Source organism: Pongo abelii, chromosome 12, assembly GCF_028885655.2.
Source record: "Pongo abelii isolate AG06213 chromosome 12, NHGRI_mPonAbe1-v2.0_pri, whole genome shotgun sequence".
NCBI lineage: Eukaryota > Metazoa > Chordata > Mammalia > Primates > Hominidae > Pongo > Pongo abelii.
In genome coordinates, this window is record NC_071997.2 from 108,907,672 (window position 1) to 108,926,776 (window position 19,105).

Below are 19,105 nucleotides of genomic sequence, written 5' to 3' on the forward strand. Positions count from 1 at the left end.
GAGGTTGCAGTTAGCTGAGATCGTACCACTGTACTCTAGTCTGGATGACAGAGTGAGACTCTGTCTTAAAAAAAAAAAAAGAAAAGAAAAAACCGGGCGCAGTGGGTCACGCCTGTAATCCTAGCACTTTGGGAGGCCGAGGCGGGTGGAATACGAGGTCAGGAGATAGAGACCATCCTGGCTAACACAGTGAAACCCCATCTCTACTAAAAAATACAAAAAATTAGCCGGGCGTGGTGGCGGGCGCCTGTACCAGCTACTCGGGAGGCTGAGGCAGGAGAACAGCGTGAACCACGGAGGCGGGGCTTGCAATGAGCCGAGATTGCGCCACTGCCCTCCACCCTGGGCCACAGAGCGAGACTCCGTCTCAAGAAAAAGAAAAAAAGATTTATTGTATACTCAAATGTAGCATGCTTGAAAGTTTCTTTTTGTGGTTAGGTAATGAGGAAGTAGTGAAGTGAGGCAGAAGTATAACCACCTATGTGGACTGCTGAGGCATATTAGAATTGAGGAGTGGTAGTGGTTAAGTGAGGTCTGTCAGAACTTGGGCTTTTTTGAATTGAGGTTTATAACCCTCATAAATCATTAAATGCCTTGAGTTTATATGGGAAAGGGAGAATAAGTATGATTTTTAAGTCTGATATTGCAATAGCGCGTGCCCCAGATAATTAAAGCTGTAGAAAATTCTAATGTAATAATCACCTAATGCAAAGTGAAACTGGTTCCATTTAAAAATTCAGGAAACACGGTTAGGTGCAGCGGCTCACGCCTGTAATCCCAGCACTTTGGGAGTCTGAGGTGGGGGTCGGGGCCGGCGGGGGAGGGTATCATCTGAGGTCAGGAGTTCGAGACCAGCCTGGCCAACATAGTGAAACCCTGTCTACACTAAAAATACAAAAATTAGCTAGGTGTGGTGGTGCACGCCTGTACTACTTGGGAGGCTGAGGCATGAGAATTGCTTGAATCCAGGAGGCGGAGGTTGCAGTGAGCCAAGATAGAGCCACTGCACTCCACTGTGGGCGACAGAGTGAGGCTCTGTCCCCTCAAAAAATAATAAATAATAAAAATTCAGGAAACAGTGATACAGGGAAAAAATCTCCAACCCACCTTCCTTCTTTTCAAAAAATAGCTACCTACTCAATTTAAGTGACCAACTTTTGGGAACATTGATATAATACAGAAACTTTTAGGCACACACGTTTAAGCAGGCTAACCCTTACAAAATCTCAGTATAGGCTGGGCGCGGTGGCTTACGCCTGTAATCTTAGCAATTTGGGAGGCCAAGGCGGGCGGATCACCTGAGGTCAGGAGTTCAAGATCAGCCTGGCCAACATGGTGAAACCCTGTCTCTACTAAAATACAAAAATTAGCTGGGCATGATGGCGGGTGCCTGTAATCCCAGCTACGCGGGAGGCTGAGATGAGAGAATCACTTGAACCCGGGAGATGGTGGTTGCAGTGAGTCAAGATCGCACCACTGCACTCCAGCCTGGATGGCTGAGCAAGACTCTATCTAAAAAAAAAAAAAAATCTCAGTATATTAAATCTTTTAATATACTCATGTATTTCATGTCGTGTCTCCTTTTTCACTCTCCCTTTTATAAAGATGATGATGACAATAATCTATGACTATAAGGTCATTGGATCAATTGAAGAACAAGTTTTTAAAAATTTTTTCTTAAAACAGATCTTTCATTAGTAATAAAAGCCAAGTAAGCATTGTCTTCTTTAGAGCAGACAAAAAGCTTATTGTGCTTTTTTCCCCAATGATGTTACCATTGTTCCGAAAAGTTTTAGGTTTCTTTTGTGGAATGACTTTAGGGTCTGCGTCTTATTCTTTTGAACAATTCAAGTGATGTGAAATTCCAACCATTTGGCTTTGTGTATGGTCAGAATTCATTTGGTGCCAAGACTTGTGAATAAACTGATCAAGCTGAGTTAATGCTTTGTTGGGTCTAAAGACAAAGTATATTTATGAAGTAATAAAGTTGGTTTTTCTGTGTGGTTTTAAGTGAATTTTGAGAGTGATTCTCAAGGATTCCAGGAATGCATTGTGTAATGACAACATTGTAAGAATACCTGTATTACATCCATTTAATTACTTTATAGTCACACTCATATATCTGGAAAATCATGTGCATTGTATACAGTGGTGCTAAAAATGAAATTTTCTCCAAGATAGTATATTAGGAAGAGGTATTTTTTTTTTTTTTTCTAGAGGAAAGGGGGGGGCTGGATTTTTGTTGTTATTGTTTTTTGACAATCTGAAGATGCATAGTAGTTTGAGGGTTTTTGTTTTTGTTTTTTGTTATTTATTTATTTATTTTTTGTTTTTAGACGGAGTCTCGCTCTGTCGCCCAGGCTGGAGTGCAGTGGCACGATCTCGGCTCACTGTAAGCTCCACCTCCCAGGTTCATGCCATTTTCCTGCCTCAGCCTCCCGAGTAGCTGGGACTACAGGTGCCTGCCACCACACCTGCCTGATTTTTCGTATTTTTAGTAGAGATGGGGTTTCACCGTGTTAGCCAGGATGGTCTCGATCTCCTGACCTCGTGATCTGCCCGCCTCGGCCTCCCAAAGTGTTGGGATTACAGGCGTGAGCCACCACGCCCGGCCTGTTTTTTGTTTTTTAGATGGAGCCTTGCTCTGTCACCCAGGCTGGAGTGCAGTGGTGTGATCTCCACTCACTACAATTTCTGCCTCCTGGGTTCAAGCAATTCTCCTGCCTCAGCCTCCCGAGTAGCTGGGATTGCAGGTGCCCACCACCACGCCCAGCTAATTTTTGTATTTTTGGTAGAGACGGGGTTTCACCATGTTGGCCAGTCTGGTCTCAAACTCCTGACCTCAGGTGATCCACCTGCCTCGGCCTCTCAAAGTGCTGGGATTATAGGCGTGAGCCATTGCGCCTGGCTTGAGTTTTTATTTATACCCTTTAGTCATCTTAACTGTGACCTTTGCTGGGCCAGGGGTATTGTGATGTACAATATATTTATAATTTAACATGAAGAGTACTGGAGTAACCAAAAATGTTAGATTATTTTAATTAAAAATTTGTGCAAACCACATAGATAGAAGGCAGTCATAGGGGCTGGGCGCGGTGGCTCACGCCTGTAATCCCAGCACTTTGGGAGGCCGAGGTGGGCAGATCACCTGAGGTCAGGGGTTTGAGACCAGTCTGACCAACATGGTGAAACCCCATCTGTACTAAGAATATAAAAATTAGCCGGGCATGGTGGCACGTGCCTGTAATTCCAGCTACTTGGGAGGCTGAGGCAGGAGAATCGCTTGAGCCTGGGAGATGGAGGTAGCAGTAAGCCGAGATCGCGCCACTGTACTCCAGCCTGGGCAACAGAGCAAGACTCTGTCTTGGGGGAAAGAAAAAAGGAAGGCAGTCATACATATTTGTGATTTTCTGGATGTCCTTTCCCTAGTTTTTTAATCTTCGAAACTAATAATTGTTGGATATTTCAAAAATATCTTAGTCTGCATTGACAACTCTTTTATTATGCAGCAATTTAGTTTTTACGTTTGAACTTTCTGACTAGACTAAGAAGTACGGTGACTTTTTCCTAGTCCTCATGTTTTGATGGCCTTTTTAGTAACTTTCCAGTGATTTACATTTCTCTTCTTCCACCCAAAAGGGAGAATTGTAAAATGGCTTTCGATAAATCAGCTGTTTCATTTGTCAGATTAAATGTGTAATAAAATACTTTGAAGAAATTATTAAATGATATTGGTATTCAAGCACTTTTTTCTTACTGTTTATTATGTTAATAAATTTATCATTGTTTGAATTTTATTTCATCAAACAAAACCAATAGGTAATGCCTGTGACCCCTGCTACTCATGGTCTCAGTTAATTTTATGGTACATATTAAGCTTAAGCCTTTTTTTTGGGTTTTGATTTGTAGAGTTGATGGCAGAGTAAACTTAGTGTATAATCTGTTATTAAAGCTTTTCTTGAAGTAATGAAATGGCTTTTAACTAGCTAGTATATTTTATTAATTGACATATTACCAATCTTACAGTAAAAAAAGTTATCTTTACTTTTAAAAAAAGTTTTAAAGATTAAAATAATATTTTAAAGATTAAAATAATTCCAGCAGTATTGCATTTCTTGCTTATATAAACAAATGTTGATGTGTTTACATATTAAATATTATTGTGTTCTAGGTTAACTTCTCAGCCTGGTGCTACATTACCAAACGGACATAGTAGCTTATGTGAGTATTCTATTATAAAACTGGTTAGTATTAAAATTCTTACAATGTTAGAGAAAGCAGTAAAGTGGGGAAAAATAGAGTGATTTAATAGTGTGCTGAGCATACAGTTGGAAATGGCTGAATTTCAGTCATAGTAAAAAAAATATGTAATTGTTAAACTTTGAGAAATCAGCATACCTGAAATTTAAATTATTTATGACAGATTGTAAAATTTATAGAAATTTTAGATTATTGAATATTAAAGCCATTTAAAGGTTATATTAAACTTTTTGTAGTCTTTTAAAAGTAATTTTTTGATTTTTTTTTCTTTTCTGTCTTTCTGTATTCTGTGCTTTGAAATGTAAATATCTCTCTTCCTGTAGCCCTTCGAAGCCATCCCCTTCGAGGGGAAAAGAAGGGAGATGGGGACCTTTCTTGTATAAATGGTGACATGGAAGTCAGAAAAAGTTGTCGTTCCAGGAAAAACAGATTTGAAAGTGTGAACCAGAGTTTGTTATTTGATCAACTAGTAAATAGGTATGAATGCCAAGTATTAAGCAGTTTCATTTAATTATTTGGTTTTTAAGACAGTTACGTTTTAAAAAAATAACATAAGCAATGACTTAGTAATCAATACAGTTCTTTAAAAACTTAACTTGAAGCTGGGTGTGGTGGGTCAATTCAACATTTTGAATTGAAGATGTTTTGAGACTGAGTATGTGGGATTGAGTCTCTTAGCTAGTCAGTGAGCTGACTATCCGTTCAACTTCTGCATCTGTAAAAGTTTACTCTTCTCAGATAATATGTCATCCTACTTAATCTTTACAATAGCCTGGAGAGGGTGGTCAGTACAATCCCTATTTGACAAGAGAGGAAATTATATTCTACAGTGATAACATCAAATTTGGGCTTAAGTTATTATTAAAACTTAAGTATTGTTCAGTATCTAGATGCATAGTAAATGTTATCTAAGTATTTTTTTAAAATATAAAATAAAAATCGCTAAGATAGCCAAGTGTGGTGGCTGGAGACTATAGTCATAGCTGCTCAGGAGGCTGAAGTGGGAAGATCCTGAGCCTGGGAGTTCAAGACCAGTCACGGCAACATAGTGAGACCTCAATCCCTCGCCCAGGCTGGAGTGCAGTGACGCAATCTCGGCTCACTGCAACCTCTGCCTCCCAGGTTCAAATGGTTCTCCTGCCTCAGCCTCCCGAGCAGCTGGGACTATAGGCATGTGCCACCACGCCCGACTAATTTTTTGTATTTTTAGTAAAGACGGGGTTTCACCATGTTAGCTGGGATGGTCTTGATCTCCTGACCTTGTGATCTGCCTGCCTTGGCCTCCCAAAGTGCTGGGATTACAGGCATGAGCCACCGTGCCTAGCACCCCATCTCTTAAAAAAAATTGCTAAAATGTTAGCATGTATTTATTTCTTTTTCCTTTTTTTTTTTTTGAGATGGAGTCTCGCTCTGTCACCCAAGCTGGAGTGCAGTGGCGCTATCTCGGCTCACTGCAAGCTCTGCCTCCTTGGTTCACACCATTCTCATGCCTCAGCCTCCCAAGTAGCTGGGACTACAGGTGTCCGCCACCACGCCCGGCTAATTTTTTGTATTTTTAGTAGAGACGGGGTTTCACTGTGTTAGCCAGGATGGTCTCTGTCTCTTGACCTCGTGATCTGCCTGCCTCTGCCTCCCAAAGTGCTGGGATTACAGGCGTGAGCCACCACGCCCGGCCTAGCATGTATTTCCTGAATGTCAGTGTTCTACTTGAATTTCTAAGAGTCTTTCCAGTAAACCTTATATTGGCTTTAAACTTTTTACAAATTGTTTTATTTTATACAATTACTTATTTTTATACAAATAAAGATAAAATAATTTTATACAATTATTTTGTACAAGTTATTCTTAATACCATCTTCAATAAAAAGATTGAATTCATATTTTTTCAGTGTCATATATCTGATAATTATTCATAGAGGCATTATAGATTTTTTATTGGGACCTTATTAACAAAAGCCTTATATTTAAAAAGTTTTATTTTAATGTGTATATTAAAGTAGAAGATGTCCTGGTTTTGCTTTTCTTATTGGGCACTGTATTCTGATGATGAATGCTGGTTACGAAAGAGGTATTTAATTGGGATGTGGTGGGGCGCACCACTGTAATGGCAGCACTTTGGGAGGCTGAGATGAATGAATCGCTTGAGCCCAGGAGTTCAAGAACAGCCTGGGCAACATGGTGAAACCCCATCTCCACAAAAAAATATAAAAATTAGCTGGGCATGGTAGTGCATGCCTGTAGTCTCAGATACTTGGGAGGCTGAGGTGGGAGGGTCACTTGAGCCCAGGAGGTTGAGGCTGCAGTGAGCCATGAACAGGCCACTGCACTCCAGCCTGGGTGACAGAGGGACACTCTATCTAAAAAAAACAAAAAAGGAAAAAAAGTTGTGTGTAGTTACACATCAGAGATGATTTGATTACACTTTCACAAAGAGCTCTTTTATGTATATGGTGCCACCATTGTCTAAATCCTGATTTTATTATATGATTGTAGCACTGCTGAAGCTGTATTACAGGAAATGGACAACATTAACATCCGACGGAATCGTCGATCAGGAGAAGTAGAACGACTTCGAATGTGGACAGATACAGAATTTGTGAGTATATTAGCTGTAGCAATCTTTGTAAATATTTTTTATTTTAATTGAGGAATTTAAGGGAGAATGCAACAGTTGGATGTTTCTGAATTAGCATGAGTGTTCCTTCGTCTTCATTTCCAACTTAGTTTGGGATTTTATTGGTTGCTTGTTTCTTTTCTTCATTCTCCTCTTGCTACAACCTTCCCAAGAAGACCCTCTTCATTTTGCTGGATGAGTCACCTTAAAGTGCAACTGTGATTCTGTTATTCTTCTGATTTGAACCATTAATGGTTTTTTGTTGTGCACTGAAGATTAAAAACACCTTGATGTTGGTGATCTGGCTTCAACTTTGTTTTCTCACACACCATTGCCTAAGTGTAAACAAATCATTCTTGTTCCTATAACTTTTACTCTCGTTAATATTTCTAGTTAGTGACTGATGCAGTTCTACTCTTGTTTCAAGGTTCATTTCAGATACTGCCTCTCTTCCCTTTACCCCATAACAAAAGGAGGGTCTTCTCTTTGAATTCTGGAGTACTTTGTACCTCTCTCTATGACATTTAACTTATTTTACTTTCTTTTATAATTACCTGTGATTGTCTTATTTCCCTCCTACTAGGCTGTAATTTGCTTGAGGGAGAAAGTATGTTGCTGGCATTATGTGTTTTACATTTTTATAAGTTTATTATAAGTGTTTTCCCTTTTATTTCTTACATTTATTGAATTTAGGAAGCTCCATTTTGACGAATCTATGGCATGCAAATAGGTGCTCAATAAATTTTGTTGAGCAGGTATGTCCCATTGGGTTGTTTTTTTGTAGTGGAGAATAAATGTCATGTTGCTATTTGACAGATTTCTTTCTTTAAAAGGAAAACATGGATATGTATTCAAGAGTGAAAAGGCGAAGAAAGTCACTAAGAAGAAATAGTTACGGGATACAAAATCATCATGAAGTTTCTACTGAGGGTGAAGAAGAAGGTTTGTAAAGCACTTTTTGGAATTCTAGAAAGTTCAGGTGGGAGGGAAGAAAAATAAAATATACAAGTAATATATATAGAATATTGCTGAGTAGTTGGTTTTTGGATTTTGAGGTCTATATTGTATAATTTGAAATAATTTAAATTCAGTTGGCAATCTGAGTTTCATTTCCTTCATTTGGAAAAATACTTTTAAGTGCACATTATACATTATGTAATGTATTTTATTGGTAGCCATTGGTAGTCCTTCAGTGATCTGGTATGGGATTTGCTTTGGGCTCATTTGCTTCTTAGATGAGGCCTTTTTTGTACTTAGGCACCTTCTAACTGGATGGTTACTTTGCTATCCATGGCCTCTAAATCTCTGATTATGTGGATCTCAAATTTAGGTATGGTCTGAGGAATAAAGAGTAAAGTTTAGAGAGAGACTTCTAATACCAGTGGAAAGGGACTATACTGTTCTTTTCTGAGGCATTTGTGGGTTCTGAACTGAAGAACCCAGATTGACCTTGTAGGGCCAGAGTTGGGAACATGACAGCAGCACATTGGCCCCGTGAATTATAAATTGATGAACAGCACACCTATAGGATTTAATTCTGTAGGCATTAGTCTTTTTTTTTTTGAGTCAGAGTCTTGTTCTTGTTGCCCAGGCTGGAGTACGGTGGCGCAGTCTCGGCTCACTGCAACCTCCACCTCCCGGGTTCAAGTGATTCTCCTGCCTCAGCCTTTTGAGTACCTGGTATTACAGGTGTGCACCACCATGTCTGGCTAATTTTTGTATTTTTAGTAGAGAGGGGTTTTGCCTTGTTGGCCAGGCTTGTGTTGAACTCCTGACCTCAGGTGATCCGCCCGCCTTGGCCTCCCAAAGTGCTAGCATTACAGGCGTGAGCCACTGCGCCCGGCCTGGCATTAATCTTTATTGGAATGGATTTTCAGAAGATTCAGAAGATAGTAAATGCAGATTAGTAGTACTTTATAGGGGAATCTTACTAGTTCCCATTATTTGTGTACTTTAGATTGAGAAGACTGTTTTTTTTAAAAATTTTGTAGTTAATATTTTATTAGTCAGTTTTGAAGGGTGATATTTCTAATGAAGGTACTTTATTGAGCAAATATTATTGTTGTTACAGCTAGAACCTCTAAATTGCTTCCTTTGGAGAAAATCAGTATAGGTGAGACAGATTTATAATGCGATTCTTGCCTTTTCATTAACTGAACATCTTTGTAGAGTTTCCAAAGTAGATATGCCATATTTAGAAGTTTTGCCTGTAATACTGTGTTACTGTACAGACATTTTTCAAAAAGTGATGTTTTGGATATTTAGATAACTTATTTAGGTACAAGTATTTTATAGTATTATTTAGATAAATACTGTATTTGTTGATTTTTCTCTACAACCTAACAATAAAAATTTTTCAAATAATGCTTTCTGATGTCATGAGTAAAATATAAAGTCCTTGGCAGGTTTTTGTTTTTTTTTTTTGAGACAGTTTCTCACTCTGTCACCCAGGCTGGAGCACATTGTCACAATCACAGTTCACTGCAGCCTTGACCTCCCAGGCTCAAGCGATCCTCCCACGTCAGCCTCCTGAGTAGCTGGGACCATAAGCACATGCCATCATGCTCGGCTAAATCTTTTGTAATTTTTATGGAGATGGGGTCTCAATATGTTTGTTGCCCAGGCTGGTCTTGATCTCCTGAGCTCAAATAGTCTTCCTGCCTCAGCCTCCCAAAGTGCTGGGTTTATAGGCGTAAGCCACCATGTCCAGCCCTTTGCAGTTTTAGTCTTCTACTCCCCTAAGTATCACTGCCAGCTTTATATTTTTTTCTATACTTCAATATGATTGTGTTATATTGACAGTTCTTGTGGTTAAAAAGTTACATATTGCATTTGGGGGTTCATATGCTTACTAATTTTCATCAGATTTTGTTGTTGTTGTTGTTGTTGTCGTTGTTGAGATGGAGTCTCACTCTGTTGCTCAGGCTGGAGTGCAGTGGCACAGTCTCGGCTCACTGCAAGCTCCGCCTCCCGGGTTCACGCCATTCTCCTGCCTCAGCCTCCCGAGTAGCTGGGACTACAGGCGCCTGCCACCATGCCTGGCTAATTTTTTTTGTATTTTTTTGTAGAGATGGGGTTTCACTGTGTTAGCCAGCATGGTCTCGATCTCCTGACCTCGTGATCCGCTTGCCTTGGCCTCCCAAAGTGCTGGGATTACAGGCATGAGCCACCGCGCCCGGCCTTTTTTTTTTTTTTTTTTTAAATAGAGGCCAGGTGTGGTGGCTCACCCCTATAATCCCAGCACTTTAGGAGGCTGAGGTGGGTGGATCACTTGAGATCAGGAGTTTGAGACCAGCCTGGCCAACATAGTGAAACTCTGTCGCTACCAACGGTACAAAAATTAGTTGGGCATTGTGGTGCACGCCTGTAATCGCAGCTACTCGGGAGGCTGAGATATGAGAATCGCCTGAACCCGAGAGGCAGAGGTTTCAGTGAGCCAAGATCATGCACTCCAGCCTGGGTGACAGAGCGAGATTCTGTTTCAAAGAAAATAAAAATAAAAAAAAATAGAGATGGAATCTTGTTATGTTGCCCCAGGCTGAACTCAAACTTCTGGGCTCAAGTCATCCTCCCTCCTTAGCCCTCCTAAGTATCTGGGACTAGAAGCAGGTGCCTCTGCATCCAGCTAGACTCTTATTTTAGCTGTACTTAGATGTTATATCGTAGCTATTGCCAAATCATTTTTAAAAAATAATATTTTGGCTCACGCCTGTAATCCCAGCACTTTGGGAGGCCGAGGCGGGCAGATTGCCTGAAGTCAGGAGTTCAAGACCAGCTTGGTCAATGTGGTGAAACCCCGTCTCTACTGAAAATACAAAATTAGCCAAGCATGGTGATACATGCTTGTAGTCCCAGCTACTCGGGAGGCTGAGGCAGGTGAATCGCCTGAACCTGGGAGGCAGAGGTTGCAGTGAGCTGAGATTGCGCCATTGCACTCCAGCCTGGGCAACAAGAGCAAAACTCCATCTCAAAAAAAAAAAAAAAATCTTTTAGGATTTATGTACATTATAATTTATTTTTAAAGTGTATACAGCTTAGAAAATGAATTATAGCTGGGCGCGGTGGCTCACGCCTGTAATCCCAGCATTTTGGGAGGCCAAGGCGGGTTGATCACCAGGTCTGGAGTTCAAAACCATCTTGGCCAATATGGTGAAACCCCGTCTCTACTAAAAATACAAAAAATGAGCTGGGTGTGGTGGCACGTGCTTGTAGTCCCAGCTACGCGGGAGGCTGAGGCAGGAGAATTGCTTGAACCCGGGAGGCAGAGGTTGCAGTGAGCCCAGATCACGCCATTGTACTCCAGCCTGGAGACAGAGACTCTGTCTCAAAAAAAAAAAAAAAAAAAAAAGAATTGATCACTCATGTCAAGAAATAAACTATTACCAATACCCTAGAAGTCTGTTTCATGCTCCCTCTCAATGCCTACATGCACTTTGCTACCAAAATGTAACTAATCCATGCTTAACTGTGGTCAACAGGCCTAACAAATCATTACACTGCCAACAAAAGTTGCTCTTGCTGTAACATTAATAATTACCTGTAAGCATATTTTTTTGAATTATCAAGTGGTATTTGAATACTAATCTTATTTAGTGGTTAATTGAGCATTGATTAAGGTTTGCTGTAGTTGGGTAAAATTTTAAGTCTGTTTTCTATTATTGTATTGTATGACCAAAGAGAATCAAAGTTCCTAAGTAAATCAAGAGATAAAATATGATCATATTAATTTATTTAGCAGATAATTGTATTGATCATTGGCAGGGAAAGTATTTTCTTTTACATCCATTTAGGTTGATTTTTAATTATGTGTGCTTTACGTAATATGTTGGCACTTAAATGTCACCTGTGCAGAAAGAGTAATGGATAAAGTGTAAATATTCAGTTCTAGAGTAGACCAATCCTTTTGAATTAAAATAATGCTTTTTTCTTTTCTTTTTGTGTGTGGGAAACTAGAATCTCAAGAGGAGGATGGAGATATAGAAGTTGAAGAGGCAGAAGGAGAAGAAAATGATAGACCATATAATTTGAGGCAGAGAAAAACAGTGGATCGATACCAAGCACCTCCAATAGGTAGGCAACTCTAAATAACTTTTTTCTTTCTGGTAGTTGAGTAACTTATTCTGCCCCACTGCTTTTTTTCTTTTTTGAAACGGAGTCTCACTCCGTCGCCCAGGCTGGAGTGCAGTGGTGCAATCCCAGCTCACGGCAAGCTGTGCCTCCTGGGTTTATGCCATTCTCCTGATTCAGCCTCCCGAGTAGCTGGGACTACAGGTGCCCGCCACCACGAGGTCAGGAGATCGAGACCATCCTGGCTAACATGGTGAAACCTCGTCTGTACTAAAAATGCCCCACTGCTTTTAAAAAAATTAATATTGCCAAATTTAAAAGAAGGAAATCTCTTATAGGTTTTATGTACTGGATTTTTTTTACTACATATACTTCTGTGCACACACATGCAACTGAAAGAAAGTTAAAGTACATGGTAGCAGTATTGATTTACATACAGCATGTACATTTTATTTAGCTGGGCGTGGTGGCTGGTGCCTGTAATCCCAGCTACTCAGGAGGCTGAGGCAGGAGAATTGCTTGAATCTGTGAGGCAGAGGTTGCAGTGAGCCGAGATCGCGTCGCTGCACTCCAGTCTGGGTGACAGAGTGAGACTCTGTATCAAAAAAAAAAAGAAAAAAAAGTTAACAGGGCCGGGCGCGGTGGCTCATGCCTGTAATCCCAAGCACTTTGGGAGGCTGAGGTGGGTGGATGATGAGGTCAGGAGATCGAGACCATCCTGGCCAACATAGTGAAATCCTGTCTCTACTAAAAATACAAAAATTAGCTGGGCGTGGTGGCACCCACATGTAGTCCCAGCTACTTGGGAGGCTGAGGTAGGAGAATCGCTTGAACTTAGGAGGGAGAGGTTGCAGTGAGCCAAGATCGCGCCACTGCATTCCAGCCTAGCGTTAGAGCAAGACTCTGTCTCAAAAAATAACAACAACAAAAAAGTGAGCAGAAGTCATTTCTACTCCTTTAATACGTTAATTTATCAATTTATTAGTTATTTCTCTATTATCCTTTTCTTCCCTTTTAGTACCAGCTCATCAAAAAAAGAGGGAAAACACTCTGTTTGATATTCATAGATCTCCAGCAAGAAGAAGCCATATTAGGTAAGGTTTGTTTTTGAAAGGAAACATTTGCATTTGTCAATGAGAGACTAATTGTGTCTTTCTTTCTTTAATTAGTGACTAACAGTTGTCATCCTACATGCTACTATTATCTTCCTGATTCAGTTTGCCTGGAATATTTGTTGTTTTAACAGTTACATTCACTAAAGCTACACAGCTCTTTGGTCTCTTAGCAGAGTTGAATCTAAGTGACCCATATTGCTTTCATTTGAAGCACTGATTCGAGTTAATCTTTGATATTTTTCCCCGAATTATTCTTTCTTTTACATGTAGATACAAAGGAAGGTTTTTACTTTTTTTTTTGAGACGGAGTCTCGCTTTGTCCCCCAGGCTGGAGGCTGGAGTGCAGTGGCGCAGTCTCGGCTCACTGCAACCTTTTCTCCTGGGTTCAAGCAATTCTCCTGTCTCAGCCTCCCGAGTAGCTGGGATTACAGGTGTGCGCCACCATGCCCAGCTAATTTTCATATTTTTAGTAGAGATAGAATTTCACCATGTTGGCCAGGATGGTCTCAAACTCCTGACCTTATGACCCCCCTGCCTCGGCCTCTCAAAGTGTTGGGATTACAGGTGTGAGTCATGGTGCCCGACCAGTTTCTACTTTTAAAAGTTTATTTTTTATTCCCTAAAGCTACACAGCTCTTTGGTCTCTTAGCAGAGTTGAATCTAAATGACCCATATTGGTTTCATTTGAAGCATTCATTCAAGTTAATCTTTGATACTTTTTCCTCCTAATTATCCTTTCTTTTTTTTTTTTTTTTTTGAGACGGAATCGTGCTCTGTCACCCAGGCTGGAGTGCAGTGGGGCAATCTTGGGTCACTGCAAGCTCCGCCTCCTGGGTTCACGCCATTCTCCTGCCTCAGCCTTCCGAGTAGCTGGGAGTACAGGCATTTGCCACCACACCTGGCTAATTTTTTGTATTTTTAGTAGAGACGGGATTTCACCGTGTTAGCTGGGATGGTCTCGATCTCCTGACCTCCTAATCCACCCGCCTTGGCCTCCCAAAGTGCTGGGATTACAGTCGTGAGCCACCGCACCCGGCCCTAATTATCCTTTCTTTTTCATGTAGAAGAAAGTAGAAACAAAGGAAGGTTTCTACTTTTAAAAGTTTATTTATTTTTTTTTTTTGAGACAGGGTCTTGCTCTGTCACCCAGGCGTGCCATGATCATGGCTCATTGCAGCCTCAGCCTCCTGGACTCAAACAATCCTCCCACCTCAGCCTCCCGAGTAGCTGGGACTACAGGCACACGCCACCGTTTTCAGCTAATTTTTATATTGTTTGTAGCGATAGGGTTTTGCCACGTTGCCCAGGCTGGTCTTGAACTCCTGGGCTCAAGTGATCCCAAAGTGCTGGGATTACAGGCATGAGCTACTGTGCCCAGCCAAGCTTTTAATTTTTATGAAGTTCAAGTTACTTGTTTTTTATTTTGTGCTGATGCTTTTACTGTTATATCTAAGAATCCATTGCCAACTCAGAGGTCATGAAGATTTGTTCCTATGGTTTCCTCTAATAGTTTATAGTTTTAGTTCTTATGTTTAGGTCTTTGATTTACTTAATTTTTGTGTATGGTTTGAGTTAGTTTTGTATACTCTTTGGCTTTTAAGCTCTTTTTTTTTTGAGACGGAGCCTTCCCTCGTTGCCAAGGCTGGAGTGCAGTGATGCGATCTCGGCTGACTGCAACTTCCGCCTCCTTGGTTGAAGCAATTCTCCTGGCTCAGCCTCCCCACTAGCTGGGATTACAGGCATACACCACCATGCCTGGCTAATTTTTGTATTTTTAGTAGATACTGGGTTTCACCATGTTGGCCAGGCTGGTCTCGAACTCCTGACCTCAAGTGATCTGCCTGCCTCAGCCTCCCAAAGTGCTGGGATTACAGGCATGAGCCACCATGCCCAGCCCCAACTAGGATTTTGGCTTTTCAGTTATTTACTGGGAAATTATGTATACCACTCTTTTTGTTGTATTATTGTTATTTGTATCACACCTAAAAATGTTACAGATCTAACAATACATTGTTGGAATTATTACTTTATATGATTTAATGGCTTTTACTGAAGCTACGAGAAGAAACATTAGCAAGTACAGTTGGTCTTCTTGAGCTACAGGTTCTGCATCTGTGAATGCAACCAACCACACCTCAAAAATATTTGAGAAAAAACCCCAACAATACAACAACAAAAAATACAGCTTGATGACTATTTATATAGCATATGTGTTGTATTAGGTATTATAATTAATTTAGAGATGATTTAAAGTATACAGGAGGTAACTCTTATGTTGTCTTTGATAAATTTTCAAAAAAAGTGTATGGGAGGATGTGTGTAGGCCATATGCAATGTGCAAACACTATACCATTTTTATGTAAGGGACTTAAGCATACTTGGATTTTGGTATTCGCAAGGGTCCTGGAATCATTCCCCTGTAGATACTAAGGGATGACTGTATATGTTATAGGTATTGTTATATTAACTTTTAAATTGATTTACCATTTTTGGTTCTCTTTATTTTTTATGCATTCAGTTTACTGTCTGAAGTCATTTTCTTAGACCAATACAACTTTTCTCCCACCAACTTCCTTCTGTGCTGTTATTGGCAAATTTATTACATTTCTATATGTTATAGGCCCAATACACACATAAACTTGGGAGCTTTCCTGTTGGGGAGAAAGAAGTAGAGGAGAGGATAAATATTAAAATTGCAAAGAATAAGTAGTTAATTTTTGCAACTATCTTTCTGAAGAGTTGTGAAGTATCAAAAATTGATGCAGGGCCTCCCCAGCCCGCTGCCATGGCCACCTACAAACTGGTGCTGATCTGGCCCAGTGAGAGCACCTGGAACCTGGAGAACTGCTTCAGTGACTGGTACAATGCCAATGTGAGCCCGGCAGGCCATGAGGAGATGAAGAGTGGCAGGCAGGCACTGTGAGATGGCTGGCTATGAGTTTGACATCTGCTTCACCTCAGTGCAGAAGAGAGCAATCTGGACCCTCTGGACAGTGCTAGATGCCATTGACCAGATGTGGTTGCCTGTAGTGAAGACTTGGTGCCTCAGTGAGCAGCACTATGGGGGTCTGACTGGTCTCAGTAAAGCAGAAACTGCTGCAAAGCATGGTGAGGCCCAGGTGAAGATCTGGAGGCTCTCCTATGATGTTCCACCACTTCCGATGGAGCCTGACCATCCTTTCTACAGCAACATTAGTAAGGATCGCAGGTATGCAGACCTCACAGAGGATCAGCTACCCTCCTGTGAGAGTCTGAAGGACTCTCAAAGCCAGAGCTCTGCCATTTTGGAATGAAGAAATAGTTCACCTGTTAAAAGAGGGGAAATGGATACTGATTGAAGTGCATGGCAACAGCCCCTGGGGCATTGTGAAACATTTGGAGGGTCTCTCTGAAGAGACTGTCATGGAGCTGAACCTGCCGACTAGTATTCCCATTGTCTATGAATTCGACAAGAACTTGAAGACCACCATCAGGTGCATGCAGTTCCTGGGGGATGAAGAGACTGTGTGTAAAGCTGTGGAAGCTGTTGGCTTCCTGCTGTTAGCTATGATCATGCCACTTCACTCCAGTCTGGGTTGACAGAGTGAGACCTTCTATCTAAAAAAATAAATAAATAAAAACAGAAACAGGCTGGGCATGGTGGCTCACGCCTGTAATCCCAGCAGTTTGGGAGGCTGAGATGTGCGAGTCATGAGGTCAGGAATTCGAGACCAGTCTGGCCAACATAGTGAAACCCTGTCTCTACTAAAAATACAAAAATTAGCTGGGCGTGTTGGTGTGCACCTGTAATCCCAGCTACTTGGGAAGTTGAGTCAGGAGAATCGCGTGAACCCGGGAGACAGTGGTTGCAGTGAGCCGAGATCACGCCATTGCACTCTAGCCTGGGCGACAGTGCGAGATTCTGTCTCAAAAAAAAGAAGAAAAAAAAAACCCCAAAAACAATTCCCTCTTCCCTCACAAGAAATGGATGCAGAAGGTAATGAAAAGATTCCGATTAGTAGAGAAGGAGTAGGAGGTGGGTTAAGGATCTTAAGGAGAAGTTGAGAAAATCTGGGTTGCTAATGGGACATGTGGGCATTGGAGTGGAGTACTGATGCACAGATTTTGGGACATCTTTGAAGGCTATTTGTGCTTGAAGTAAATTACTGACAATGATTCCAGCTTGTATGGTTGTGTGGATTTTCATTAGTGTGTTCAGCGTTCTACTTTTATTACTTGGATTGGTACAGGGTTGGAATTTAGCAAGTGTAATGGAAGAAAAAGGAGACAGAGTCAGGTAGAAAGATTAAAAACTGAAGTAATAGCTTTTCCTGTGAGGCTTGACAGAAAATTAAGCCACGAAGGGAGTTGACTCTGAGTCAGTGGGTGCTCACGTATAGTAGGCCTTGATGAGTTGAAAGTTGGTATGTTAGGAGGTTATGTTCAAAAAGTAGGCCATTAAATTTTAAAATTGCAGAGGTGGAGAGCAGTTCACGCGGTAACAAGATCCAAGGTAAGATCATGGCAAATGTTTTTTTTTTAGTAAAGCAGAACTGAGGGTGGTTAAATGGCTAGGCAGGTGGTAAGTGAAACCTAGGTAGGAGTGGAGAAAAAGATGATATAAGGGATATTTACAGGGAGTGTGGCTAGGACTCAATGGCAGTGATTATGTGGTGGGCAAAAAGGGATTTAGGATGATTTTTGAGGTTTTTTTTTTGCAAATTACTGGTTAGTGGAACTGCTAACTGAATATACAGTTTAAAAGAAATGGTTGAAGCATTTGATTTGGATATGATGAACTTAGTTTAAACACTTTGTGAGCACACGATTTTGTGGTGGTTTTATTATAGTATTTTTTAGGTATCTTAGAGATGTCATGAGTTATACTAATAATCTGGCATTCATTAAGTATTATTTTTCCTTTGTGATGACTTTAGCCTGGCAAATTACCTAATCTCTCCATAGTAGTTCTGGTTATAAACTATTTTTTTCTTCAAAATATTTTATGTATTTTATAAGAAGTTCAAACAGGATGGAAATATCTTAAGTGGACAGTTAAAGCCCTTGTCCTCTGTAAACCAGTGTATTATTTTTCCTTTGTTCTTTAAATGTCTGGACTGTGAGCTATTTGGGAAAGATAAAAAAAAAAACAAACTTTTTTTTTCTTCTGAGATTCTAATGTTATTTATCAAACAGTGACAGATATTCGTTAAATTTGGATGTAATTTAAATTGGTTGCTGGCTCTGTGCGGTGGCTTATGTCTGTAACCCCAGCACTTTGGGAGGCCAAGGCGGGTAGATCACTTGAGCTCAGGAGTTTGAGACCACCTTGGGCAACATGGTGAAACCCCCTCTTTACAAAAAGTACAAAAACTAGCCAGTGTGGTGGCGGGTGCCTCTAGTCCCAGTTACTTGGGGGTTTGAGGCAGGAGGATCACTTGAGCCCTGGAGGTTGAGGCTGTAGTGAGCCCTGACCTTGCCACTGCACTCCAGCCTGGGTGACAGAGTGAGACACTGTCTCAAAAAAAAAAAAAAAAAAAAGTTGGTTACTGACTCCCTTCCTGAATTATTCTTTTTAAAAAAACTTTAGGCTTTCTATTCTCCTTTTTTTTTTTTTCGAGAAGGAGTCTTACTCTTGTCACCCAGGTTGGAGTGCAGTGGCGCAATCTTAGCTCACTGCAACCTCCGCCTCCCAGGTTCAAGCAATTCTCCTTCCTCAGCCTCCCGAGTAGCTGAGACTACAGGTGCCCACCCTGTGCCTGGCTAATTTTTATATTTTTAGTAGAGCTGGGGTTTCACCATATTGGCCAGGCTGGTCTCGAACTCCTGACCTCATGATCTGCCCACCTTAACTGCCCAAAGTGCTGAGATTACAGGCCTTTTTTTCTTTTTTTCTTTTTCTCTGCAGAACTTGCTACCTTTATACTTCATGTAAACTGTATGAGGGTAAAAAATCTTAATAAATATTTGCTGATTGAATTTCCTCTGAGCTAATTGTAGATATTACAGTGTGTTTTAAAAAGTTGTTTGCTATTATAATGGTTTTAAGGATTTTACTCTCTTTAAATAG

The 19,105-nt window shown here is 40.7% G+C and overlaps 1 protein-coding gene and 1 pseudogene across 6 annotated transcripts in view; both read left to right on the top strand.

The window, feature by feature from the left end:
- Window positions 1-19,105, top strand: part of ATAD2B (ATPase family AAA domain containing 2B) — a 233,208-nt gene that overhangs the window by 35,235 nt on the left and 178,868 nt on the right. For all 6 annotated transcript variants that reach the window (XR_008522477.2, XM_054548330.2, XM_054548331.2 and 3 more), the window contains exons 3-8: window positions 4,172-4,221; window positions 4,584-4,737; window positions 6,754-6,856; window positions 7,708-7,816; window positions 11,828-11,944; window positions 12,960-13,035. Coding sequence is in view for 5 of the 6 variants with exons in the window: in XM_054548330.2 (XP_054404305.1) it covers window positions 4,172-4,221; window positions 4,584-4,737; window positions 6,754-6,856; window positions 7,708-7,816; window positions 11,828-11,944; window positions 12,960-13,035 (609 nt within the window). In the remaining variant the exon portion in view is untranslated. The remainder of the gene's footprint in view (window positions 1-4,171; window positions 4,222-4,583; window positions 4,738-6,753; window positions 6,857-7,707; window positions 7,817-11,827; window positions 11,945-12,959; window positions 13,036-19,105) is intronic.
- Window positions 13,042-19,093, top strand: LOC129057737 (phosphoglycerate mutase 1-like; annotated as a pseudogene).